Genomic DNA, 27714 nt, shown 5'->3' with positions numbered 1-27714 from the left:
TAAAAAGAGATTTGATATAATATTCCATTGTATACTAACTAAATGTGACCTTTGGATGAAGAGTGGTATATAAATACACAAATAATAATAATAAATATCATATAACTAGTGGAGAGATTTTATAATTCATTTAAAATACTGTCATAAAAGACATAAGAATAAATATATTGCACCTGTATATAATTATTAATCTCTACCTCCCGCCTTTCCTTATGTTTATTAAATGATAGCAATATCAACAACACTAATCACATATCAAAGCAATAATATGTGGTCCATATAATACACTCCTTCTAACGAGTATAGATTAAAATCTTGCCTTTTGTAATTTTAGTAAATGATAAACAGACTCCATTTTTCTACAGAATGGAGTCTAGTTATTAAGTTCAGTTGCTTTTATCTTTCCTCCTCCCTCCTCCCCAAACTGCTGCTGCTCTTACAGTTTCAGCAATACAAGAGGAAAGGTTCTGGTAGTATTCTTCCCGATTATTCATTAATCTTATATGTGTGGTTTGCACTTGCATTCTTAATTTAAAAAAAAACAAACAACTGGATTTGGGGGACAATCTGTGGGGTCCTTGAGGAAGGTGGAGGGGAACCTTCTTTAACGTCTTTAGCGTATTTGCGGTCCCACCAGCTTGTAAAAACTTGCTTCTCAACTAAAACAGTAGCAAATGTTCTTTGAGGCCTTGCAAAGAAGTTAATTCTTAATTTCTCTGCAACTTTTATTAATAGACCCCTAGTTAAAAGAGCTGTGGTTAAAGAGATGGACTTTGATCTGAGTATGTGGCAAAGCCTGAATTGTAAGTGCTGAATCTAACCATTTCCTTGCTGACACTGGCCAAAAGTCCTGAATTCAATGACTGTACACTGGAATGAGCAACTTCCTCTGCCAACCGTTTAGCATTCTGCCTCTCTTTGTTCTTATGTCTGATAATTCTGCTACACATTCCTCACCATAAGGGGAGAATTGGTGATCATGACCTTTGTGTCTCCAGCCTCCCGCAAAGGCCACTCACAATGGCATTCACCTTCCTCTTTCCTTGCTAATCACTTGTTTCTTTTAAAAATTAAACGAATGGGTACTGTGAAATATACTCTTCACACAAAAAGATGGTGACCAAGCTATTTCACCAAGAACTATGGCACGAGAAAAGCCCACCAGGGTATCTTTTAAACCACCTGAGGAATTCAGTGTAGCACTGTGGACACAAGCCTTTCTGTGAGAGAATTTCAATGTTGTTGTTTAGTCGTGTCCGACGCTTCGTGACCCCATGGACCAGAGCACGCCAGGCACTCCTGTCTTCCACTGCCTCCCGCAGTTTGGTCAAACTCATGCTGGTAGCTTCAAGAACACTGTCCAACCATCTCATCTTCTGTTGTCCCCTTCTCCTTGTGCCCTCCATCTTTCCCAGCATCAGGGTCTTTTCCAGGGAGTCTTCTCTTCTCATGAGGTGGCCAAAGTATTGGAGCCTCAGCTTCAGCATCTGTCCTTCCAGTGAGCACTCAGGGCTGATTTCCTTCAGAATGGATAGGTTTGATCTTCTTGCAGTCCATGGGACTCTCAAGATCTTCTTGCAGTCCATGGGACTCCTCCAGCACCAGAATTCAAAAGCATCAATTCTTCAGCAATCAGCCTTCTTTATGGTCCAGCTCTCACGTCCATACATCACTACTGGGAAAACCATAGCTTTAACTATACGGACCTTTGTTGGCAAGGTGATGTCTCTGCTTTTTAAGCTGCTGTCTAGGTTTGTCAACGCTTTTCTCCCAAGAAGCAGGCGTCTTTTAATTTTGTGACTGCTGTCACCATCTGCAGTGATCATGGAGCTCATCCTGTACTTTTTAGAACATTGTCCTATCCCATTCAGATGATTAGAGTGGATTGCATGGTTACATGGCCACAACAACAATGCCTTTTCTGAGCATCACCAGCATGGAGCAGAAGGTACCACGGGAGTGGACTATGTAAACATTTCCAGTAGAAATGATCAGGCTACTCCAGTTGTCATACATATGAAACACATCAGAATTAATGTTAGGTGAAACCTTGTTGGTGGTGCTGCCTGGTTGGTGCTACCCCATGACAAGGCCTTTTCAGTGACGGATCCCCGACTCCGCTTTTACAAAAATGAGATTTAGTTATACACTTATATGAAATTTGGCTGTCAACTGAAATACATTTCCTTATTTACCCAGACTGCCTTTTCTGAAATAGGCCTTATAGCATGACAAGCCTGGGCTTGTCCAACCTGTTTCTGGTCTCGGGTGGGACAAAGAGGTAAAAAAGAGTGCAACTGTTTAGAGATGGATTAGAGAGAGCTTACAATATCTGCAGCAGAAGTATATTTATGGTATGTGTCGTCCTTTTAAACCATTTGTACATTAAAATTGGCACTGTTGTTCCTTCTTTGTCATTGTTCTTGTTGTAATAGTAGTAGGCACTCTGAAAAAACATGATGTTTCCTTGTGGTTATTAAATATGTACCTGTCACCTGTTGTCCAGTCATTTGGCAGTGACCTGATAATAATAATACAGTGATGCCTCGGGTTAAGAACTTAATTTGTTCTGGAGGTCCGTTCTTAACCTGAAACTGTTCTTATCCTGAGATACCACTTTAGCTAATAGGGCCTCCTGCTGCTTCCGCACGATTTCTGTTCTCATCCTGAAGCAAAGTTCTTAACCCAAGGTACTATTTCTGGGTTAGCGGAGTCTGTAACCTGAAGCTTCTGTAACCCAAGGTACCGCTGTAATAATAATAATACCCCACCCATCTGGCTGGGTTTCCCCAATCACTCTGGGCAGCTTACAACACATAAAAAATGGTAAAACATTAGACATTAAAAATTTCCTGGTACAGGGTTGCCTTCAGATGTCTTCTAAAAGTCAGATAGTTGTTTATTTCCTTGACATCTGATGGGAGGGCGTTCCACAGGGCAGGTGCCACTACCGAAAAGGCCCTCTCACAGACCAACTCACAGTTGCATTACAACTGAGGTGCAATCATTGTTCTCTCTAGATGCTCCATCCTCAGTGTGTTTCTGAGGGCAGGATGTTACATGCAAACACAATGATGGGACCAAACATGGCATCCCTGTGGGGTCATTCCACGCCAAATCACCTGGTGCCATGAAAAATGAGCAAAACAGGAGGCTTTTTCTAAACTGACACAGAAATTGCATTAGCCTAAATCGTGCAAAAATCAAAACTTTCAAAAAATTGTCCTGTGCCCAATTTTGGACCAAAAAATCTTAAAATATTAATTTGAGGTTATCTCATATATATTTTTTGAAGAGAACTTGAGTCGTGAGAGCACGGTCAAGTATTAAAATCAGGTGATTTGTCATGGAATGACCCTGTGTTCCTTTGTAATGTGAAGGAACACTGACCCTGTGAATAATTCCGAGTCCTTGATATCCACAGTCTAATGGGCTGGTGGAAAATGGTGTCAAGATAATCAAAAGAATGATCTAGAACACAGAGGATTCAAACACAGAGCCAGCCTCGGCTATGCTAAATTACAGGACTCTTTCCTTCTGAACTGTTGTTTGGGAGAAAGCGAGGAACGATATTTGTTTAGTCCTAAACATACAAAAAAATTAATTGGTTGTATTATTTCATATCCAGGTATGCCCCGAGTCTTCTTTATTAGGCCAGCCTAACTAAGCTTTCGTAAGATTAAATTTTGTATTGTGTAAACACTTTATCTTTGAAAACCAACAGGAACTTTCCACGTCATCTAATAGCAGAAAGCACTCGTTTCTCCCCTAAATTTAAGTAACAACCTTTCATCTCACCCTTCCACTATTGCTGCTTCCCCTCCACAGAATCACAGATCCTCCATTTCCTTTTAAAAGTCTTAAACAGATTTTGCATTGTGCACCTATTCAGCACCCCAACTCCAACAGACATCTTCTTTCTTTCTTTTTTTCCAGGAGGGCTGTTTATGGCCCTAGATTACCTCGATTACTTCACAATCCCATGATAAATGGCTCAAGGAACAGGGGTGGGTGGGGTTTGCCACAGTTGGGCAAAGATATTGGAGTGTGTACTGGCACTGCACATGCAAATTCAGTGTTGTTGTTGTTGTTGTTTTAAAAGAAGACAAAACCAAAACTCCACCAGCAACAAAACAAGGAATTCTGAGTCATACTCTTGAAAGGAGGAAGAAAGCACCTTTTCACTGGGCGTATATATGATGTGGAGCACATTTGCGTAAGAAAGACTGATAAGAGACAACCCAAGCAGAAATGAATTGTGAAGAACAGCAAGGGGCAGGTAATTGCAGATGTGCTCCCATCTCTAATGCAATATCCCGGCTTTTAAAAATCTTCAGATTTGAAAACAACTACTCCAGTCAAGCCGATAATATATGCCTTTTTTGATTCACAGCTAGTGGGCGATATCCAACCAAGTCCTATGGAGAGAAGACCCATTGAAATTAGTAAACTTAAGTCACTTTGGTCCAATGATTTTCAATGGGTCTACTCTGAGATGCTGGATATCATCATATGTTTATTTTCTATTCTACATCCTATTCTTTCTTGAACAATTATATCATTAATGAAACTGCTTGATCTCATTCATAACCTTAGTGTCTCAGTGCAGACTGAGATTTGGCTGTGGAGATGTAGAAATTAAAGTAATTCACACAGTGTAATACTACTGGGTTATAGGGGAAAGGATGGGTGGTCTGATTTGGGGAAGGGGTACTAGAGAAAAATATGGAAGAAAACAGTGTGTGTGGGCTGGCTTATTTTCTTGTCGTGAACCCACCTACTAAAACAATGAGACGTTTTCGTTTCTGTGGTTTCCAACAAAATGTCACGTTTGGATCCTGGCTGCTTGAGTTGAATTTTTGTGCAAGCTATCATCTAGCCAGCCGGTTATGCAATAACTCCGTTCTATTAATGTTTATCCAACGAAGCTGTGAAAACTGTCATTCTGGAAATCTGGGTAGGGATGAGTTTTATCCGTGTAATGTCCTCCTCAATAGGGACTGATGTGTGAGCTTTCAATACCATAAATTTATTTCACAATCAGCAGCCAATCGCTGCGGTTACAGATTGACAGGCAATCTTTGGTATGTTGGCTAAAGTCCTCACAGAGATTATAAATATGCCTGGAGTCAGACTTCCTCTTTCTTTGGTTCTGCATAGGAATGGGAAGCAGCTCCGAAGGCCCGGCTCACTTCGAGGTAAATTGACGGCTTCAAATTAACATATAGACCTGCATGAAATTTATTGCTTGGAAATGTTTAAGTATGGCTTAAGGCCAGGAATAAGGAAATCTGTCAATTTTTGTTTCTCTCTTTATCATTTTTTTCTAGCCTTAGGTTTGATTGTCTGCATTTCTACATTGGTTTGCATTTTTTAAAAAAATCTCATGCAAGTTCACCATTTTATTGCAATTTTCTTCCAAATACACATTTGTACACAATTCTTCCTAGTACACACATTTATTTTTTTGCAGCAGTTTCGCCTAAAACAACGCGGTTTTTAATGTTTTTTTCCACCAATGTGCATTTTTATGCACACTTTATCACAGTACATGCGATTTTGTACACATTATTCAGCTGGAGAGCTGCGCAGCAAAATTCAGAGAAGTGCAAATTCCAATTGATGGTTTAGGTTTGTGCACTCTTTTTAAAGCGTGAATTAGGTAGATTTTCCTTTCAACCCAAACTGAATCAACTTTCTCCCCCATCTCTATATGAGGCAAAGGTGATGGAAGTATATTTTGTAGCTATTATAAGAGGATAAGGAAAGCACGAGACCAGAGAACAAACACTGAAAACTATTTTTAGCACTGTGGAAGGTAAATAGGGAATCAAAACAGACCACAAATGTTGCATGGAGTTCACAGAACATGGGGCATTCGCTTAAAATAAAGTACTGTATTTTTCGCTCTATAACACGCACCCGACCATAACACGCACGTAGTTTTTAGAGGAGGAAAATCCGTAGGCATGCCACCCGTAGGCATTCCCTCCATAACACGCACAGATATTTCCCCTTACTTTCTAGGAGGAAAAAAGTGAGTGTTATGGTGCAAAAAATACGGTAAATCTCTTCAAACAAGAATACAAATCAACCCTGCTTCACATTGATTCTAATACAGTGGTACCTCCAGAACGAATTAAGTACTTAACCTGAGGTACTGCTGTATTTATTTTCTTTACTCTGCAGCCTCTCAATTGCACCTGGGGCAGATGGGGCAGGGATTCATGCTAAGGGGGAGCACTGGAGGAAGGGAGCGTTTACTCCTTTCCCCACATACAATGGTCCCAATAAAAATCTACCCACAACCACCTCAAAGCAGGGATTGGGAAAAGAGAGGATGGATGGCGGCTAACAGATTGAGGTTGAATCCTGACAAGACAGAAGTACTGTTTTGGGGGGACAGGGGGTGGGCAGGTGTGGAGGACTCCCTGGTCCTGAATGGGGTAACTGTGCCCCTGAAGGACCAGGTGCGCAGCCTGGGAGTCATTTTGGACTCACAGCTGTCCATGGAGGCGCAGGTTAATTCTCTGTCCAGGGCAGCTGTTTACTAGCTCCATCTGGTACGCAGGCTGAGACCCTATCTGCCCGCAGACTGTCTCACCAGAGTGGTGCATGCTCTGGTTATCTCCCGCTTGGACTACTGCAATGCGCTCTACGTGGGGCTACCTTTGAAGGTGACCTGTAAACTACAACTAATCCAGAATGTGGCAGCTAGACTGGTGACTGGGAGTGGCCGGTGAGACCACATAACACCGGACCTGAGAGATCTGCATTGGCTCCCAGTATGTTTCTGAGCACAATTCAAAGTCTTGGTGCTGACCTTTAAAGCCCCAAACAGCCTTGGCCTAGTACAGTGGTACCTTGGGTTAAGTACTTAATTCTTTCCGGAGGTCCGTTCTTAACCTGAAACTGTTCTTAACCTGAAGCACCACTTTAGCTAATGGGGCCTCCCGCTGCTGCTGTGCCGCCGGAGCACGATTTCTGTTCTCATCCTGAAGCAAAGTTCTTAACCTGAGGTACTATTTCTGGGTTAGTGGAGTCTGTAACCTGAAGTGTCTGTAACCTGAAGCGTATGTAACCTGAGGTACCACTGTATACCTGAAGGAGCATCTCTACCCTTCTGGCAGTTCCCTCACTGTGAGAAGTGAGGTTACAGGGACCCAGCAGAGGGCCTTCTCGGTAGTGGCGCCCACCCTGTGGAACGCCCTCCAATCAGTTGTCAAGTAAATAAACAACTATCTGACTTTTAGAAGACATCTGAAGGCAACCTTGTTTAGGGAAGTTTTTACTGTTGGATGTTTTATCATGTTTTTAATATTCTGTTGGGAGCTACCCAGAGTGACTGGGCAGGGTATAAACAATTTTTATTATTATTATTATTATTATTATTATTATTATTATTATTATTAATGAGAGAGAGCCCATTTAACAACAGGATGTGATTTGGATTCTCAGGGTGTGGAATCAGAGTTGTTATTCCACTTCCAGCTTTCAAAAAAGGACAGCAGTGATTTGGATCTGCTAAACTGTGCACATCTCAAAGCACCCCTAGTGATGGCAGGTAAAGAAAGCATTCATTGCTGAACTCTTGCAGTCTCCCCTGAGGTCTGGCTTGCCACACTTACTGTTTTCTGGCCTCCACCTTCTTGCACTTAACCCAGGACTCCTGGGCACATTGCCCAGTACTGAAAGAAGTACTGGGCTGTAGCTCTGTGGAACAACATGTGCTACTTGAGTACTTTTCCATTTTGTTTGTCTCAAGTCAAGCTCCTAGCTCTTTGAGTAGTTCCTCTGGTGCTGCTAACAGCAGCAAAAAGAAAAATGGAAAAAAGCAGCATAAAACAGTCAGGTCAGCAGAGTTGAAACTGCATCTAAAAATAAGTAGATGTAGAAAGGACAGTTAAGTAGGTGCCTGGCAAACTTCTTTGGGAAAAGCAACCCACAACTGGGGCGCCACCACTGAAAAGGCACTCCCTCTCCGATAGCTACCATGCTCACTTCAGAAGTTGAGGGCACCCATAGGAGGCACCCCCTTGATAATCTTTATGTATAAGCAGGTACCTGTATGGGTTTGCCCCCAAAATATTGCAAAAAGCCCCCCCATCACTATCCACATCCACCAATAACCACATACCTGCAATATTGCTTATATAATGTGTTATGTACTGAGTTGAATAGGATCCAAAATGCAGCCGTCTGATTGGTCCTAGAACAATAGGATCCAGAATGCAGCAGTCTGATTGGTCCACAGGAGCCACCCAATCCAGCTCCAGGTGGAAATGAATCCGCAACCTGATTGGCCTACAGGAGAATCCCGGAAATAGCCAATCACATGGGGCCCATTGTGTAAATAATGTATTTTTCGCTCTATAAGACGCACCAGACCACAAGACGCACCTAGTTTTTGGAGGAGGAAAACAAGAAAAAAAATATTCTGAATCTCAGAAACCAGAACAGCAAGAGGGATCGCTACGCAGTGAAAGCAGCAATCCCTCTTGCTGTTCTGGCTTCTGGGATAGCTACACAGCCTGCATTCGCTCCATAAGACGCACACACATTTCCCCTTACTTTTTAGGAGGGAAAAAGTGAGTCTTATAGAGCAAAAAATACTGTAATTTATATAAAGCAGACATTCTGGGGGAACTTCCATTCCTCCTCACCACTATGAGCTGAATAAAGAGCATGAAATCTACTCTCGACTCCGAGTATATTTCATAATGGATTCAAACAGTTCATCCAAAGCTGCGTTGATGTGGCTGTCATTCCATGGCTCTCCACTATTTGGGGATCCTCGACGGAACTATGAATTCCTTTAGGAATGTTACAGCTAGTATTGTTTGATCAGCAAAGCCTATACCTGTTTGCAAGATCTTTCTGGCAGCCTCTCCTCACCTGGAAGTGAATGTCTGTTTCCCCTCGTCTGGCTTCAATTTCTGCCAGGCGGGAGATTTCTTGGAAGAGCAACGAAATGGCAAACCAACACAGACACCCCGTCCCCCTCCTACTGCAAAGTCCTGTTCCCCCTCCCACAGGTACATCTGGAATGTGGCTTGGAATGTGGCTATAATGTGCCCATCTGCCTTGATCACACCCAGCGCATTAGCATAGCAGCACCAGGTTCAAGCCAGAACACAAACTCTTCCTGCATTCCACTCTCTGATTCCCTCCAGATGTGATGGTCTACAACTTCCCTCACCATGGTCGGTACTAAGGTATGATGGGAGTTGTAGTCCGCAGCTGGAGGACCTATCCCTGGTTAGCTATCCCTGGTTTAGTATCTTAACAGTCCTCTTCTTTTATTTCCAGCAAAAGGCAGATGGGAACCATGCCAGACCACCAATATATCCTGAGCAGAAGGATTTTGATATGATCTATAGAATTGAAGATGCGCCACCTTGGTATCTCTGCATCCTGCTGGGATTTCAGGTAAAGGTGTAATCAAGCTCCACCTGTGACGTGCTTTGAGGAGTGGAGCCAAAGAAACTTGGCTGTTCCTCATGACTTTTATTTATTCCCCCATTCCAAATAAGTCTCTCGCTGGTTTCTGAAACCACTTTATCAAGGTCTCTAGCTGTTAAGTATTCAGATTTTGTTATATGATATAGTAGCCTCATTAGCAATACTATTGTTGCAAAAGTACAGGGAGTAAAAGTTACTAGGGGGGCACATAAGGTGCCTATAACTTTCCATTCATTGTTTACATTGATTAAATAATCGGCCTTGTTGATTTACAGTGTTGATTTCTATGGAATAGTTTGCCTTGATCTTCCCTTTTGACTCTCCCTCTGTACTTTATTTAAAATGCATTTTAATCACTTAAATTCTGTGCAGAGTTAACTAAGACACTGTGCCAACCCCCCGCCCATGTAAATTCTAAATAATGTCCTATAATTCCAGCTGCTGGTTTAGTGATAAATTGGGTGCATACTCACACTTCAGCTGTATACACAAACAAGGTGGCAAGTTGGATCTCCATACAGGACAGTTGAATATTCCTACATTGCTGGGGGTTGGACTTCCAATTCTCCAATTCTATGCATCTATGATTCTATGAATTGTAGTTGTGTTTTTCATGATATCAGGAACTGAACGGGACTGTAGGGGAGGTATTTGGACATTTGGGGTCCCTCCAGGTGTGCTTAAAAAGATGTTCGCACTTCTGCAAACCCTTGGGGTTTCTTTGAGCGTGTGGACACCTCCCTATTATTTGTCAGTGGCTCCATTTTGGCTTCAGTCCTATCACCTGACACCTTTTGCTATTAAAAGGAGTGATCTGGATATCTCACAATTTTTTTAAGATAACATTTTATTAATTTTCCCAAAAATAACAAAAGACCCACAAAAATCGAAACAACAATACAAATTTAAAGCAAAGCAAAACAAATATATAAATTCAAATCCTAAATCTTAACTCAGTTGCCTTCCCTCCGCTCCCCCTCATGGTTATATTAGCTTAATCATGCACGTCCATAAAGCCTTATATTCTTAACAATCCAATTTTAAAACCTTATTCATCTTAATACAAGTGACTTTTAAAAGTTTTACTAATGTACAAACCCATACGCAACCCTTAAAAAGTATGCCTTAAACATTTCTTCTTTTAAAAAAAAAAAGACAGTGTCCTCTTTTTTCTTGGGTTTCAAATTAATTACTATGTCCTGCATAGTTCATTAATTACCGTATCTTTCGCCCTATAGGGTCCACCGGCCCATAGGGCGCACTTATTTTTTTTTGGGGGGGGGGGGAATAAAGAAAAAAAAATTATTTCCCCCTGAGCTTGCGGGGCTGGGGGTGGGGGAAGCCCGAGCTTCCCCCGACCCCAGCCCCCAGAATGGGTCCGGGAGCGACGGCGAGGTTGCGCTCAACCTCGCCATCGCTCCCGGAGCTTCCTGCTATCCGAAGCCCGGGGAGCGTGGCGCTGTAGCCCGCTGCGCACCGTGGGCTTAGGGCAGCTATCCGCAAGCCTGCAGCGCCGGCGGGAGTTCCCGCCGGGCTCCGCAGGCTTGCGGATAGCTGCCCAAAGCCCACGGTGCGCAGTGCTGCGCTCCCCGGACTTTGGGCTGCAAGCACCTATCCGCAATCCTGCAGAGCCCGGCGGGAACTCCCACCGGGTGCCGCAAGCTTGCGGATAGCTGCCCTAAGCCCGGGGTGCACAGTGCCGCGCTCCCTGGGCTTCGGGCTGCAGGCAGCTATCCGCAAGCCTTCGGAGCCCGTGGGAGTTCCCGCCGGGCTCCGCAGGCTTGCAGATAGCTTCCTGAAGCCTGGAGAGCGAGAGGGGTCGGTGTGCACCGACCCCTCTCGCTCTCCAGGCTTCAGCGAAAGCCTGCATTCGCCCCATAGGACGCACACACATTTCCCCTTCATTTTTGGTGGGGAAAAAGTGCGTCCTATAGGGCGAAAAATACGGTAATTTCCCCCAATCTTATCTTCTTTGGTGGTGGCTTCTTCCTTCTACAGGGATGGGCTGATCTTGCAGGGACAAAGTCTTTCGCTCTATAAGTCCACCAGGTCCTATACAATCTCAGTACCATAACTTCATGGTTTTTTTTAACAACAATCATTTCCCACATTCTCTCCAAATCTTTATATGTCTTTCCCCAGGCTTTTTTAATATTAAAAAAGCCTGGGAAAAGACACATAAAGAATTGGAAAAAGCCTGGGAAAAGACACATAAAGAATTGGAAAAAGCCTGGGAAAAGACGATTGGTATTTTTTAGGCATGCATGACCTATATCTGCTAATAATGGTATCCGCAAGCGACAGCCCAAAAGAGAAAACACACATGGCAGAATACACATGGACTAAGACACCAGTCTGGAGGGACCCTTATGTGATTGATTGATTGATTGATTGATCAAATTTGTATACTGCCTTATATCCGTAGATCTCAGGGTGGTTTACAACATAAAATGACAGTACAGTGGTACCTCTAGATGCGAACAGGATCCGTTCCGAGGCCCCATTCGCATCTAGAAGCAAACGTAACCCATGTCCGCGCGTCTCTGTGTGTGCGGGTCACGTTTCAGCGCTTCTGCGCATGACGTCATTTTGAGTGTCCGCGCATGCGCAAGCGGCGAAACCCGGAAGTAACGCGCTCCGTTACTTCCGGGTTGCCACGGAGCACAACTCGAACGCTCTCATCCTGAAGCACATTCAACCCGAGGTATGACTGTATTAGAAAACAGAAAATGCACAATAAAAACAAGAACAACCCTATAACCTCAACCCCACAACACATTTAAAAGGACATAGAATGTTCATCAGCCAAAGGCCTGTTCTTGTTTTTATTGTGCATTTTGTGCATTCTAATACTGTCGTTTTATGTTGTAAACCACCCTCAGATCTATGGGTATAGGGCGGTTGTCAGGGGTTCAGGGAGAGAGGCACAGATGAGGGAGGAGACTGAGAGCGAGGGGGAAGAATCCAGGAACGAGGAGGAGGAGGATGACAATGACTTGAGGGTTTCCATGAGTCTCTCAAGTGAATCGGAGGATTCCCAAAAGGGGGCGCCCCTGGTCAGGCCAAGGGGAGCCACAGGGGGGACTCGTCAGGAGCAGGGGAGCAGCAGGGGAACCCCAAGTGGGAGTGGGAGATCGGGGCCGGCTTCCCAGCCGGAACGGAGTGAAGAGGGTGGAGTTCCCAGTGTGACACACGGAGCAGAGCAGGAAGCAGAGAGGGGAAGGAGATCGGGGCAAGACGTCCTGCCGGAAGGGGCGGAGAGTAGTACAGAGAGTAGTGTAACTGTCAAGAGGAAGGTCAGGGGTAGCGAACGCGCGCCAAGTTCAAATGTGGAGGCGCGCGGAAATGCGGAGAGCCCGGAGGAGGAGCCTGGTCCCAAAGCACGGAGGAGGGGGGAGCAGGCGTCTGGGGACTCAGCGTCAGGGGAATCCAGGAGGGAAGGAACCCAGGGGGGCAGAAAGACCCTGCGGAAAAGGAAGGACAGGAAGAGGTGGACTAGCACAAGCCTCTTAAACTGGTGTAGAGGCGGGACTGATTCAGAGGGGACTTCAGCGGTCTAAGCGTAACAGACGTGGGGCTGCGCGCCTCGGCTGTGGAACAAACAATGTACTTCAATAAAGACTTCTGTAAATAAAGTGGACTTGGCGTTGGTCTCTTGTGAGCTGGGACCTGAGGCGGCCCTGACAGCGGTATACAAATTTGAACAGTCAGTCAGTCAGTCAGTCACATAAGGGTCCCTCCAGACTGGTGCCTTAAAGAAAAACATTTTCTCCTGGTGCCTAAAGGAGGGCACCAGGCGAGTCTCCCTGGGGAGGGCATTCCACAAATGGGGAGCCACTGCAGAAAAGGCCCTGTTCTCATGTTGCCACCCTCTGGACCTCTTGAGGAGGAGGCACGTGAAGAAAGGCCTCAGAGGATGAGATCCCAGGGGTAGGTTTATACGGAGTAGGTTTATACGGAAGTACTGAGCTGCGGTTTAAATTTTGGGAATGTGTCTAATCAGGTGCTCTTTTGACCTAGCCTCCTTCCCATTCTCCCCCTCCAGCATTACTTGACATGTTTCAGTGGCACCATCGCAGTTCCCTTCCTACTGGCAGAATCGCTGTGCGTAGGGAAGGACCAATACACCATCAGCCAACTCATTGGTACCATCTTCAGCTGCGTAGGGATCACGACTCTTATCCAAAGCACTGTGGGAATTAGGTATGTTTTGCTCAGCTCCACACCTCCCCCACCTCACCTTCGGCGAACTTAAGGAAGTTGTGGGAGGCTGATGGGGGCAAGTCACGCTCTCTTTCTTTTTGGCAATCCAGGCTGCCTCTGTTTCAAGCCAGCGCCTTAGCGTTCCTGGTTCCCGCCAAATCTATTCTGGCCCTGGAGAAATGGAAATGTCCTCCAGAAGGTAATTCAAACTCGTTTCATCCTGAAGGTTGTGAGGAGATAGAACAGGAATAAGAAAAGTCAATCCTTTATTAGGCATAGCAAACCGCACATTATCAAACAAACGCCGTATACAAATTGTGCAAAATACAAATTCAGCATAACAAGGTTTGTCCCAGTCAGATCTCTAACTCCAGAGAAATTCAATTTGCATAAATAATACAATATAACACTACCGCATCACCGATTAATTAAGAACCACTAAATCTCTTTATAATGGCCCAGTCTTTCTACATGGACAGCACTCAAAAATTCAGCCACTATTAAAGTAGTTTGATCGTTCCTGTCCGAGAGCAGGTCCTGAACTGTTGGTGGCATAGAATTGAGCCTGTTGAGTTGCAAGGCCTCTAATAATTGTCTTCTGGCATAATTGCCAAAATCACAAGAAAAGATAATATGCTCCAAAGTATCAGGTTCCTGTTTACTACATTTGCAGAGATGCTCTGCTTCTGGGAGAGCTAAATATCTTCCTCTTACTATCATCGAGGGAAACGTATTAAATCTGGCTAACATACAGAGCCTGCACAATTGATGATTCTTCAGATTTGTCATGTATCCCTTTTGAAAATCTCTACACAAAGGGAGATTTAAGTAGAGAGGAGAGCAAGTGAACAGGAATAATTTGAGGGCCTCACCATGCTTCCAAGATGGTAACATAATGCATAGTCAATCTGTGAATCTGTCAATTTCGATTTCTCTCAGTTACGCCTATTCTGATTGTTATCTTTAGTTTTTAATATTTGTACTGTGTTGTTAGCTGCTTTGGGTTAGTTTTTGTTTTTAAAAAGTGACTAAAATGCAATAAATACTAAAATCCTCACTTTTCCAAGCTTAAATTCAGTGTCCACGTCAGTTTGTAACTCTTTTTAAAAGAGCTGAAAATTCACCAGCATTTCACTCCATATTTCTGCTAATAGAGAGAGAGCTTGCAACCATATCTCATGCGGCAATTATTATAGCAGTGAATGTGCAGGGATAGAGTGGGAGGATGGGTAAGGGTTCGGTGCTCCGTGTAAAAAAATATTATGTTTCTGGCACCGGGAAACAACAAGAAGCACAAACTTGGAAGGGGAAGTGGTTGGATTGCATATAACAAACGCGTAACAACTGTGCGCTTATTGTGTTTATTGCTGACCATGTGGAAATTGCCTCAGAAGGGTTGAGTAACACAGCGTAAGTCTTTGCTGCAATTGGCTGACAAGCTTCATTTTCTCTCTCGGTCTCTATTAAACGGGTTGCTTAGTTCTACTGGCCTTGTGCTTATATTTATCTGTTGACCTTTCTTGCCTCATTATGCAGGGGAGATCTATGGCAACTGGACGTTACCTTTAAACACGTCCCACATTTGGCAGCCGAGGATGAGAGAAGTAAGTTGAACAGCAGCCTTTTCCAGGAAGGGGCCTCATCTCTAAAGTAACACGGATCCTGGGATTTCATTGCCGAGGAGTTATTAGGAAGTAATCCATATTAAACAAAAACGGAAGCATATGAATCGATAAGGCTAATTTGACCCATCGGCCCCCCTCTCCCTCAAACGCACAAACAAAACTCACTGCAATCAGTTGAATGCAACCCACCAGCCACGCTCTGGGCTCGCCAACGTGTCGCACCGCCAACGAAAGCACATAAATGAATAGGTGAAGAACCCAGCGCTGTGGTGCTGACACAACCCCTTCCCCACACATACACTATGCAAAAGAATGAAAGATCATTATCCACCCCCACCCCCATTCTCCCCCCACCCACATCACAATGCCTAATCTGTAGAGAATTGAAAACAGAGATGTTACATGGACCTTTGTTATCCATGGAAATCTTTCAGTAAAAACAACTTGAACCAGAACAGGCAGGGGTATATTTTTGCAGGAAAGCTAAGTTATTATCAACGGAGTCCTTTTTGCCTTTGCAGGCTTAATTTTCTTAACAATAATAATAATAATAAATTTTATTTATATCCCGCCCTCCCCAGCCTTAGCCGGGCTCAGGGCGGCTAACAACAATAAAACAGTACAAAAGTACAGCATAAACAACACTCTAAAATCATTCATTCTAAAATTAATTAATTCAAGCCACTGGCAGCTACTGGGCCAGAGCTCCACAAAGATTGCCGAAGGAGGGAGTCAGGCTGTGCCCTTGCCAAAGGCCTGGTGGAACAGCTCTGTCTTGCAGGCCCTGCGGAAAGATGTCAAGTCCCGCAGGGCCCTGGTCTCTTGTGACAGAGTGTTCCACCAGATTGGAGCCACAGCCGAAAAGGCCCTGGCTCTCGTTGAGGCCAGCCTAACTTCTCTGTGGCCTGGGACCTTCAAGATGTTTTTATTTGAAGACCGTAAGTTTCTCTGTGGGGCATACCAGGAGAGGCAGTCCCGTAGGTACGAGGGTCCTAAGCCGTATAGGGCTTTAAAGGTTAAAACCAGCACCTTAAACCTGATCCTGTACTCCACCGGGAGCCAGTGCAGCTGGTATAGCACCGGGTGAATGTGATCTCGCAGCGAAGACCTCGTAAGGAGTCTCGCTGCAGCATTCTGCACCCGCTGGAGTTTCTGGGTCAGTCTCAAGGGCAGCCCCACGTAGAGCGAGTTACAATAATCCAGTCTGGAGGTGACCGTCGCGTGGATCACAGTGGCTAGGTCAGGGCGAGAGAGGTAAGGAGCCAACTGCTTAGCTTGGCGGAGATGGGAAAATGCCGCCTTTGTTATAGCTGCAATCTGCGCCTCCATGGAAAGGGAGGTGTCGAAGATTACACCCAAACTCTTAACGGACGGTGCTGGCACTAATTGCGCCCCCGCAAGAGATGGGAGTTGCCCCCCCAATCCCATATCGCCCCGTCCCAGCCACAGGACCTCTGTCTTCGAAGGATTTAGCTTCAACCGGCTCCCACGTAACCATCCAGCCACAGCTTCCAAACATCTGGTCAGTGTGTCTGGGGCCGAGTCAGGATGGCCATCCATCAACAGATAGAGTTGGGTGTCATCAGCATACTGATGGCAACCCAGCCCAAAACTCCGAACAAGCTGGGCGAGGGGGCGCATAAAGATGTTGAAAAGCATCGGGGAGAGTATCGCACCCTGAGGTACTCCACATACCAAGGAGTGGCGCGATGACAATTCCCCCCCAAGCGCCACCCTCTGTCCCCGACCAGAGAGAAACAAGCGCAGCCATTGAAGGACTGTGCCCTGGATCCCCACGTCGGCAAGGCGGTGGTCCAGAAGTTCATGATCGACCATGTCGAAAGCTGCTGACAGATCTAGAAGAATCAGCAGCCCCGACCCGCCTCGATCCAGCTGTCTACGAAGATCATCTGTTAGGGCAACCAGAGCCGTCTCGGTCCCATGACCAGCGCGGAAGCCGGACTGGAATGGATCCAGAGCTGATGTTTCATCCAGAAACCCACCAAGCTGTTCAGCAACCGCTCTCTCAATCACCTTACCCAGGAACGGAAGATTCGAAACCGGGCGGTAATTGGATAGATCTAAAGGATCTAATGATGTTTTCTTTAAGAGCGGGCGCACCACTGCCTCCTTCAGTTCCCCTGGGAATGTCCCCAGTGAAAGGAGTCAAGAAAAAGTGGTTTCGGTATCTGCCCCCTGCTGCACCAGCACCTTTGTCTTATTCGTGATCTAAATCAGGGGTAGCCAAGATGTAGCCATGAGCCCTAGCCAGCATGAACAATGATATTGTATAGTAAGAGGCTTAACCTGCAACGTCTGGAGGTCGCCATTTAGCCTACTCCTGTTCTAGATGTTTTATACAGTGGAACCTCGGGTTGCGAACGTGATCTGTGCGGGAGGCATGTTCGCAACCCGCAGTGCCGCGTCTGCGCACACGCGGGTTGCGATTCGGCACTTATGCGCATGCGCAAAGCGTGATTTAGTGCTTCTGCGCATGCGCAAGCGCCAAAACCTGGAAGTAACCCGTTCTGATACTTCCGGGTTTGGCACAGTGCGTAACCCGAAATCACATAACCTGAAGCGTCTGTAACCTGAGGTACCACTGTATTCTGTTGGAAGCTGCCCAGAGTGGCTGGGGCAACCCAGCCAGATAGGTGGGTTATAAATAATAAACAAACGAATTATTATTATTATTATTATTATTATTGAAATACAATTAATACCTAACTGTAATTCAGGAACTGGGAACCAATGTCTCTCCACATGTTGGATGACATCTTCCATTATTCCTGACCATTGGCCACACTGGCTGGACCTGTTGGGATCTGTTCTCCAACTGGAGAACCTCAAACTCCCTGATATACCGGTAATTCAGTGGAATATATTTTGCTAGTGTCATGGGGACGAAATGCAGGTGCTTCCTCCTCCAAGTCAAAGTTTCTAGATCAGAGGCTATGAGTGCAATCCTATGCATGTTAATTTAGAAGTAACTCCAATGTGGGAATGTGTGTGTAAGGTTGTAGCCTTAGGCTGCACACCTTTGCAAGCTTGCATTAAGGGTTATTTTTTAAAAAAAAGATTTATTTATTAAATTTGCATGCCATCCTTCATCTGGCGATCTCAGGGAAATGCATAAAAATACAAAACAAAAGCACAAGATAAGGGTTGCAGCCTAAGTGATCCCAAACAAGGAGGAAAATCAAATTTGTAATTCAATTAAGAATTATGCAACCTGAAGGAGGTCTACAAACTAAGTCAATTTCTGCAGATGTTATCAACTTGCATAATGCATCCCCATCACAGAATCTGGATTTTCTTGTGGGATGTACCGGTAATATCACAAGAGCAGTCAAATACAACATTTCCTGTTTGCCCAGAGTGGACACACAGGGGAATGTTACTCCAGCCAGGAGGACTTCCTGTCATACCTGGTCTGGAGCATCTTCTCCCTGTGTGTGACTAGATAGATGGGCGTGACCCTGGCAGACCCTACAAAAGGGCTGGCCACGCAGCCATCTTCCCCTCCTCCTTTCGCTTTTTCGCCTTGTTCCCTCTTGATGCTATTGCTGTCTGCATGAGCTCATTCACCACATGGGATGAACCCACACTCTTCTGTAACTACAAGCTAAAGCCTGCTTTCAGGATCATACTGTGAATTGAATGCAAGTAAACTTCTAACTACTTTTAAGAGAAGACTGTTGTGTCCTTATTCTTTGAAGAGGGAATAAAGGGGAATTTACCAGGAACAATCCAATATGGATAAGCCAGTCTGGATTGCTTAACACAAGAGATTCAAACGAATCTACCATCTAGCTTCCTGCAATATACAGGGGAATGAACTCTGCCGATCAGAAGGTCGGCGGTTCGAATCCCTGCGACGGGGTGAGCTCCTGTTGTTCGGTCCCAGCTCCTGCCAGCCTAGCAGTTCGAAAGCACATCAAAGTGCAAGTAGATAATAGGTACTGCTCTGGCGGGAAGGTGAACGGCGTTTCCATGCGCTGCTCTGGTTCACCAGAAGCGGCTCAGTCATGCTGGCCACATGACCCAGAAGCTGTACGCCACATTCCCACATTTCTTGTCGCCAATACTAGTATCTGTGGTGAAACGTGACCTGATCCACGTTGTGTCTCTTTTCTCCCATAGATCCAAGGAGCAATCATCGTTTCTAGCCTGGTTGAGGTGGTCATTGGTCTGGTGGGCCTCCCTGGGGCCATGCTAAACTACATTGGGCCCCTCACCGTCACTCCCACCGTCTCCTTAATTGGGCTGTCCGTGTTCCAAGCTGCCGGCGACAGAGCGGGATCGCACTGGGGCATTGCAGCACTGTAAGCATCACTTTAAAAAAATAATAATAATTTTTTATTAAATTTTCCATTTTAACAATCCAATCAAATCACATTAAATATTCCAAATAATACAAATACATATCATATAGTCCAAATATTCTGCCAAATTATAAATTTTTATTGGGACTTCCCATGCTTCAAGTTCGGGGGGGGGGGCGGGCTCTAATCATCTTATGTCTCTACTGCCTTGAGTTTCCAATAGTTCCTTTAAATCTTCCTGTTGTTAACCTTCCTTTTTTCATGGCCTCTGAGTTGTTTCCACAGGCAAGTTGAAGTAAGCAATGATGTGTTTCTGTGTGAATTTTGTATCTTGACTCTCCTATTGTTGCGGTGTCTCCTCACATGCTAGTGTTTATGCCAAATCAATCCAAAAGTCATTTCGCTGCTGGCAGACGCCATCTTTTCTCAGTTCCGAAAAAATCAAATCAAATCAAATCTAGGCATTTGCTCATTAATTTGCCCAGACCGGTTGCATCAAACATTAGCCTTTCCAGAGGAGATTTGCCAAATTGGACTTAAAGTGCAGATATAATAACAAATTAAGAGCTCACCTCTCCCTGTGACTATTTATCTCTGCAGCTCGGTCTTAGAGTCCGCCCAAAGTTTTTTGAAGTCTCTCCAGCGGCTAACGAGATCCTGCTTCTTTCTAATATCAATATTTGGAGGGTCTTTTATCTCCTTCCAAGCAATTCAAAAAACAAAAGCTTTAATTATACAGTATTGTTGTTTCCACACAGTTTATATTTTCTAATCTCACTTGCTGTAAATAATGTAAACGGTTCTTCTGGGGTGTGTGTGTTAGGTATTGTAATAAATCATAGTAAAAAAGGCTTTACCCCCCCCCCTTTTCCATTCCGTTCCAACATACCAACTTAGATGTTATTCTTTCTTCCTCTCCATCACTCTTGGCGCCTCAGTGGCTGGCTTAATTGGCAGATTAATTCCCCCCTCCTCACTCGAAGCATGTCCAAAACTTAAATCCAGTTTTTCATCTTAAGAAATGGAACTTGGTGCGCTCGCGGGGACAGCGTCCAGGAGATCCGAACTCCCTTGGGGGCTTTCCATCCAGTGCCCCACCCCCTCCTTCTTTACGAACTCGGGGGTGGTTTATTGGGCATCCGCGGATGAGACTGCACCTTCCCTTACACCAGGAAGAATTTGGGAGGCTGATTACTCCCATCTCAGCCTTTAATTACCCCATGGGAGCTGGAGCGATGGTATTGTCAGCCATCTTCCATGGCGCCTCAAGCGGAAGTCGTAAGCACCACTTTTTCAGTACTGCAGAATTTCAAATTGACGCAAGAGTAGAGTTGCAGAACTACAGTGGTACCTTGGTTTATGAACGTAATCCATTCCAGAAGTCCTTTCTTAAACCAAAGCGTTCTTAAACCAAGGTGTGCTTTCCCATAGCAGCGGGGGACTCAATTTACAAATGGAAGACTCTCAACAGGAGTTCTGCTTCCAAGGCAAAGTTCACAAACCAAAACACCTACTTCTGGGTTTGCAGCGTTCTTAATCCAAGTTGTTCATAAACTAAGCTGTTATTAAACCAATGTACTGCATAATCTCAAAAGCAACAAATTGCAGATGCACAAACTAGCCAGTTGCCGAAAGACTTCCTCATCAAGTCGTTCGACTGCCGGGCCAATTCCCTTGTGTGTGATTATGCATCTAATTTTGGAGCATTTCCTACTTGATCCTCAGTTTTATATGAAATGTGTAAAGTGCTCACTGATATGTTAGTTGTAATGATGTCGTTCGAAAGGGAGAGATAAAGGAAAAGGTCACAGAATAATATAAGATTTTCTAGCTACTGCTTTGACAATTATTTAAATTCCAAAATGTGTTTCTCTGGTACGTCAGCTTTGACCCGATAATATATCAATTAAATCCTGATATATATTCCACTGTGACATAAAATCTTTGTAAAATCAGAAAATAAAAACAGATCATAAATATACTGGGCACAATCCAGAGCAAACTAGGTATTCTGAGATTATTAGACATGAATTATTACTGCCATGTGGGTCAACTATCTCAGGGTTGTGGGTCTAGATTCAGGCAGGTAGCCGTGTTGTTCTGATGCAGTCGAAATATATAAAAAAATTGTCCAGTAGCACCTTAGAGACCAACTAAGTTTGTTCTTGGTAGAAGCTTTCGTGTGCATGCACACTTCTTCAGACACACTGAAACAGAAGGTTTGTGGGTGTTTGTTGTTGTTTAGTCGTTTAGTCGTGTCTGACTCTTCGTGACCCCATGGACCAGAGCACACCAGGCACTCCTGTCTTCCACTGCTTCCCTCAGTTTGGTCAGATTCATGTTTGTAGCTTCGAGAACACTGTCCAACCATCTCGTCCTCTGTCGTCCCCTTCTTCTTGTGCCCTCAGTCTTCTCAACATCAGGGTCTTTTCCAGGGAGTCTTCTCTTCTCATGAGGTGGCCAAAGTCTTGGAGCCTCAGCTTCAGGATCTGTCCTTCCAGTGAGCACTCAGGGCTGATTTCCTTAAGAATGGATTGGTTTGGTCTTCTTGCAGTCCATGGGACTCTCAAGAGTCTCCTCCAGCCCATAATTCAAAAGCATCCATTCATTGGTGATCAGCCTTCTATATGGTCCAGCTCTCACTTCCGTACATCACTACTGGGAAAACCATGGCTTTAACAATAAGGACCTTTGTTGGCAAGGTGATGTCTCTGCTGTCTAGGTTTGCCATCGCCTTTCTCCCAAGGAGCAGGCGTCTTTTAATTTCGTGACTGCTGTCACCGTCTGCAGTGATCATGGAGCCCAAGAAAGTAAAATCTCTCACTGCCTCCATTTCTTCCCCTTCTATTTGCCAGGAGGTGATGGGCCCAGTGGGTGTTAGTGTCAGATTAAAATCAGAGGGACATTAGGGACTCTACTGCACTAATTTTTCAGCTTGTGGAGAAAGAACAAATCAAATCCGCAAAGGAACAGAACAGCTGCAGAGTTGTAATTCCTAAGCACAAATCACTTTATAAGGCCAAATCCTGTTCCAGTGCTGTTAAATTTCTCCATCCAGAACAGATTCGAGGCTAGTTCATGTGACTTGCCGCTGCCAGCAATGCCAATTTTTGTTTTTGAAAACGTAGAAGTCAAAATTGCACGGATAACATTATGTTCTTGATGTTCTTGAATCCTTAACAGTAGCAAAAGATGTGCAATTTGAAGTTGTGTGAATTGGTTCTAATGTTTCTGTTCCCTGATTGCTCTTGATCTCCGCTTTTCACGATGCCTTTTTCTCTTTTGAACAGGTCGATTTTCTTAATCATTTTGTTTGCTCAGTACCTACGAAACGTGTCTTTTCTCCTCCCCGGCTACAAATGGGGACAAGGGTGCACTGTGTTCCGAATTCAGATCTTCAAGATGTTCCCGGTAAGAAAGGTCAATAGGAAAAACTTACAATGGTCACGGTCTGGTCAGATTTTGATGATTTCACTCCATTATCCAAGGGCTTGTTCTATGGTAGTTATTACATTTTAATTCCAAAAAACAACCTCAGGGTAGTATATAAGGTTCACTTACCTGAATTCTAGGTGGGAGGCTGTTGCGGCCTGGCTCAGCCCCCCCCCCAAACACGGAGGAGTTCTTTCCCGGCTTGTGGGACTTCCCGCCAAAATTCTTTATTTGAATCGGCTAGTCATGGCCTTTGTGGGCAGACTGGATTGAGCAAGTCTTCACTCTGGTCCATCACTGGAAGGTTTAAGCTGACTGCGCCTTTTAATTCCAAAAACAACATACCAAATGTCCTCTATTTTCCAGGACACATCCTCATTTTCATAGGCATGTAAAATGAGAGTCGTCATAGCGATCCATAGCTAAAAGCAGAAGTCTACAAATGTGTCCTCTTTTTTTTTTTTTTGCTCTTCAAAATATGGCTTCCCTACCACCTGTGGGATAGTTTTAAGCTCAGAGTAAATGACTGGTTCAAGGGAACTCAACAGAGTATAATAATAAAAATAATTTATTATTTCTACCCCACCCATCTGGCTGGGTTTCCCCAGCCACTCTGGGCGGCTCACAACAGAACATGAAAAACACAATAAAGGCTCAAACATAAAAACTTCCCTAAAAAGGGCTGCCCTCAGATGTCTTCTAAAAGTCAGATAGTTGTTTATTTCCTTGACATCTGGTTCGACGGCATTCCACAGGGTGGGTGCCACTGCCTGGTTCCCTGTAATTTCACTTCTCACGGTGAGAAAACCACCAGAAGGCCCTCAGCACTGGACCTCGGTGTCCGGGCAGAATGATGGGGGTGGAGACGCTCCTTCAGGGATTCTGGGCCGAGTATCAATGAAAATCACCTGGCGAGAATGAAATATCCCTTCACCAGCAAAGAGGGAGAGAGGAGGAGTGGCAGAAAGAGAGAAGGATGGGGAAAGAGGAGACGGTTTGGTTCTCCTCAGTGCCTCACTGGCTTAAGCTGTCCACTGTCAGCATCCCTCCAAGGAAATCTGCTATATACCACCCCTACCATATCCTAGATCACAGATGTGGGGAACCTCCTGTCTGCAGGCCAGATTTGGCCTGCCACAGATGTCAGTTCGTCCGAAGAGGATGTTTCTGTTGGAACCTGCGTTCAACCGAGCTCCTCCGAAATCGCCCTCCGACGATAATTAACGACCTGAGCCTCTAATAAGGCTCCAAGCACGTTCCCATTCCGCAGAGTTTCAAAGCAGCAGAAGTGACGAGAAATATGAGCTACATGCTAAGAGTTTTATTACTAAGCTACACAGACAGAAAATAAATACATCCTCTCTCTGTGAGAGCAGAGAGCAACTGAAAAACAAAGGAACAGGAAACCAGTAAACATCACATCCGTCTCCTGTCTTCCGTGAGACTTCCAGCAGTATGGAATCTCTGGAATGTAAACAGAGTCCTGTGACTCCAAGCACTGCACAGTGGCAACACACAGAAACAAAACAGTTTCCACCCCACACCTAACACCAGAAGGCCAAATTGTTCATTTGGAGCTGGAAAAAAGGGACAGGATTTAACTCTTCCGTTTCCTGCCACTTTCCCCATCTGTTTCCCCAGTCATGGGGGTCCCGGGCTCATGCTTATCTTGCAAATGCATAGAACATGTAGCTAAACCCTTAGCAAGACACAGATGTGAAACTAGGAAGGGAACTTCTCTCTCTGTTTCTATCGAGAGCTTACTTTGGCTCGAGGGCAAAGAAAAACGGAGCGTTTCCATTTTCACGCAATAAAAAGAAATGAAAGGGTTGACATGCGGCGAATGCTGTGAGTGAGGAATTAATTGTGTTGATGGTCACAGTGTCGCTCGGAATGACGAATAGGGGGCTTGTGAACTTGCACAACCCCGTTCCTCACAGCAATCGCAGTGGTGCTGAAAAAGCTGTCTCAGGGAAGAATCTAATGTTCCCAGTGACAAAATGTAGCAGGATGGATGCTAGGAAAATGCAATTTCAAGAGAAGCAATGTTTGGATTCTGTGCTATGGATGATGGTAAAAATTGAAGCACGTTTATTGCAAGCACGCATGTCATATTGAAAGGACCCTAACCTGTGGGTTGTATAATTCAACAGCCTCTCTGGAGTCTTCTCATCTTGGATACCAGAAATAATTTCAAAATGGAACGAGCCAAGACTTTTATTTAATTTACGGATTGCTTCCCCTGAGGCAACCCAGCGTGATTTACAACAGTTACATGTATAAAAATAGTTTAAACCATGGGTCAGCAAACTTTTTCAGCAGGGGGCTGGTCCACTGTCCCTCAGACCTCATGGGGGGGGCGGACTATATTTTGAAAAATAATAATGAATGAATTCCTATGCCCCACAAATAACCCACAGGTGCATTTTAAATAAAAGCACACATCCTACTCATGTAAAAATACGCTGATTCCCGGACCGTCCGCTGGCCAGACTGAGAAGGTGATTGGGCCGGATCTGGCCCCCGGGCCTTAGTTTGCTTACCCATGGTTTAAACAATCACATATGAGAGAGAGAGAGATTAAAACAACCACCGCACATAAATAAAATTATGTAAATTCAGTACAGCTACTAACTGGGAAAGGCATATGTAGCGACTATAGCAAAGCAGAAAGGTTACGCTCCTGTTTCCCTCCCCCCTTTGAATTACTCAGGCTGCAATCCTGTCCAGTTTCCCAGAAGTAAGTCTCATTGAACTTGGCAAGATTTACGTCTGAGTAAACGTTCACAGGATCCGCTCTAAGGCTGTAGGTGTGTGGCAAGTTAGGGCAGTGAAAGCAGTGGGTACCATTGCCATATCTGTTTCCTCTTCAGATCATTCTGGCCATCTTGGTGGTCTGGCTGCTGTGTTACATTCTGACAGTGACAGATGTATTTCCTCGTGATGTAGATGCCTATGGATTCAAGGCCAGAACAGACGCTAGAGGAGAAATAATATCCATTGCACCGTGGTTCCGTCTCCCTTACCCTTGTAAGTAACGATGGATATTCCCTTCCAACTCTTGCTTCTCCATCTCTCCATCTTCACAACAACAAGGTAGAGCCGTGGGCTCAAAATCACCCAGTAAGCTTCAGAGCTGAGTAGGGATTTATTGGCAAATGTAAAGGTAAAAGGCAAAGGACCCCTGGATGGTTAAAAGGTAAAGGTACCCCTGACTGTTAGGTCCAGTCGCGGACGACTCTGGAATAGTGCATTCATCTCGCTCTATAGGCTGAGGGAGCCGGCGTTTGTCTGCAGACAGCTTCCGGGTCATGTGGGCAGCATGACTAAGCTGCTTCTGGTGAACCAGAGCAGCGCACGGAAACGCCGTTTACCTTCCCGCCAGAGCAGTACCTATTTATCTACTCACACTGGCGTGCTTTCGAACTGCTAGGTTGGCAGGAGCTGGGACTGAACAATGGGAGCTCACTCCATTGCGGGGATTCGAACCGCCAACCTTCTGATTGGCAAGCCCAAGAGGCTCAGTGGTTTAGACCACAGCGCCACCTGCATCCCAAATGTATGATGTGCAGGACCTCATTAGAACAACCCCCATAGCCACAGCCCTCAGGATAGTCCATTGCTGCATCTATGGGGGAAGAGTCCAAAAGTTCATGAGTCTATCTCTTCACACATACTCACTAAGTGCTAGCCATTGTTGTTGTTGTTGTTGTTATTTATTAATAATAATTGATTGAGTTTATATACCGCCATATACCCGGAGGTCTCAGGGCAGTTCACAGAAAAGATCACAACATATATAATCAGAATAAAAACAACAACCCAATAACAGCCCCCCAGGAAAGAGGCACATTTTAAAAGGGTTATAGGATATATCCCTAGCTAGGTTTTGGGAAGGAGGCAGGCGGATTCTAGGACCCTGTCAGAGCCCTCACACGTCCTTCCCCAAGCTTGGTAAACAGCAAGGGGAAGGTTGCAAGGGTGGGGTGGGTCAAATGTTGTTGAAGGCCGTCAAAAATGCCCTCAAGGGCCGCGTGTTGGACTGGCCTGGTATAAAGGATTGTGTGGGTTAATCTGTGAGAGAGTTGATGTGGTATGGATGAGGAATAAAGTGTTGAGGTTATACCAAGGGCCTTCTCGGTAGTGGCACCTGCCCTGTGGAACGCCCTCCCATCAGATGTCACGGAGATAAAGAACTTTTAGAAGACACCTGAAGGCAGCCCTGCATGGGGAAGTTTTGAATGTTTGGTGTTTTATTATGCTCTTATATTTGTTGGAATCCGCCCAGAGTGGCTGGGGCAAATAATAAAATTTATTGTGATTATTGCTGCTGTTATTATTCAGTGTTAAAGTGAAGGCAACGTTCGTCTCCTGCTAACAGCTGCTCCCCTTCACTCTAGGCCAGTGGGGCATCCCCACAGTGACAGCTGCCGCCGTGCTGGGCATGTTCAGCGCAACCTTGTGTGGGATCGTTGAGTCTATTGGCGATTATTATGCTTGTGCTAGGCTTGCAGGTGCTCCACCTCCACCTGTGCATGCCATTAACAGGTAGGAGACATGCAGCTTCCTTGCATTGCATGGATAATTGACGCATTGCCTCAGGGAATGGTAGTTCAGTAGCCGGGGCACTGTTGGAGGTAGGCATGCGGAAAACCTAATGCAATAAC

The 27714-nt window shown here is 45.0% G+C and overlaps 1 protein-coding gene across 3 annotated transcripts in view; it reads left to right on the top strand.

Moving 5' to 3' along the window:
• Positions 1 to 5059: 5059 nt before the first annotated feature.
• Positions 5060 to 27714, top strand: part of SLC23A1 (solute carrier family 23 member 1) — a 38328-nt gene continuing 15673 nt past the window's right edge. For 2 of the 3 annotated variants that reach the window (XM_028722145.2, XM_028722144.2), the window contains exons 1-9: positions 5060 to 5198; positions 9310 to 9429; positions 13508 to 13665; positions 13776 to 13864; positions 15202 to 15269; positions 19434 to 19615; positions 22906 to 23026; positions 25921 to 26077; positions 27448 to 27595. In XM_028722145.2, the coding sequence (XP_028577978.2) occupies positions 5163 to 5198; positions 9310 to 9429; positions 13508 to 13665; positions 13776 to 13864; positions 15202 to 15269; positions 19434 to 19615; positions 22906 to 23026; positions 25921 to 26077; positions 27448 to 27595 (1079 nt within the window). In that variant the 5' untranslated portion in view covers positions 5060 to 5162. Of the gene's footprint in view, positions 5199 to 9035; positions 9216 to 9309; positions 9430 to 13507; positions 13666 to 13775; positions 13865 to 15201; positions 15270 to 19433; positions 19616 to 22905; positions 23027 to 25920; positions 26078 to 27447; positions 27596 to 27714 lie in introns of all 3 variants that reach the window. The other variant, XM_028722147.2, reaches the window with a different exon arrangement.

Source organism: Podarcis muralis, chromosome 3, assembly GCF_964188315.1.
Source record: "Podarcis muralis chromosome 3, rPodMur119.hap1.1, whole genome shotgun sequence".
Classification (NCBI taxonomy): Eukaryota; Metazoa; Chordata; class Lepidosauria; order Squamata; family Lacertidae; genus Podarcis; species Podarcis muralis.
Note: the sequence above shows the minus strand (reverse complement) of the source record. Positions and strands in the feature narration are given on the sequence as shown.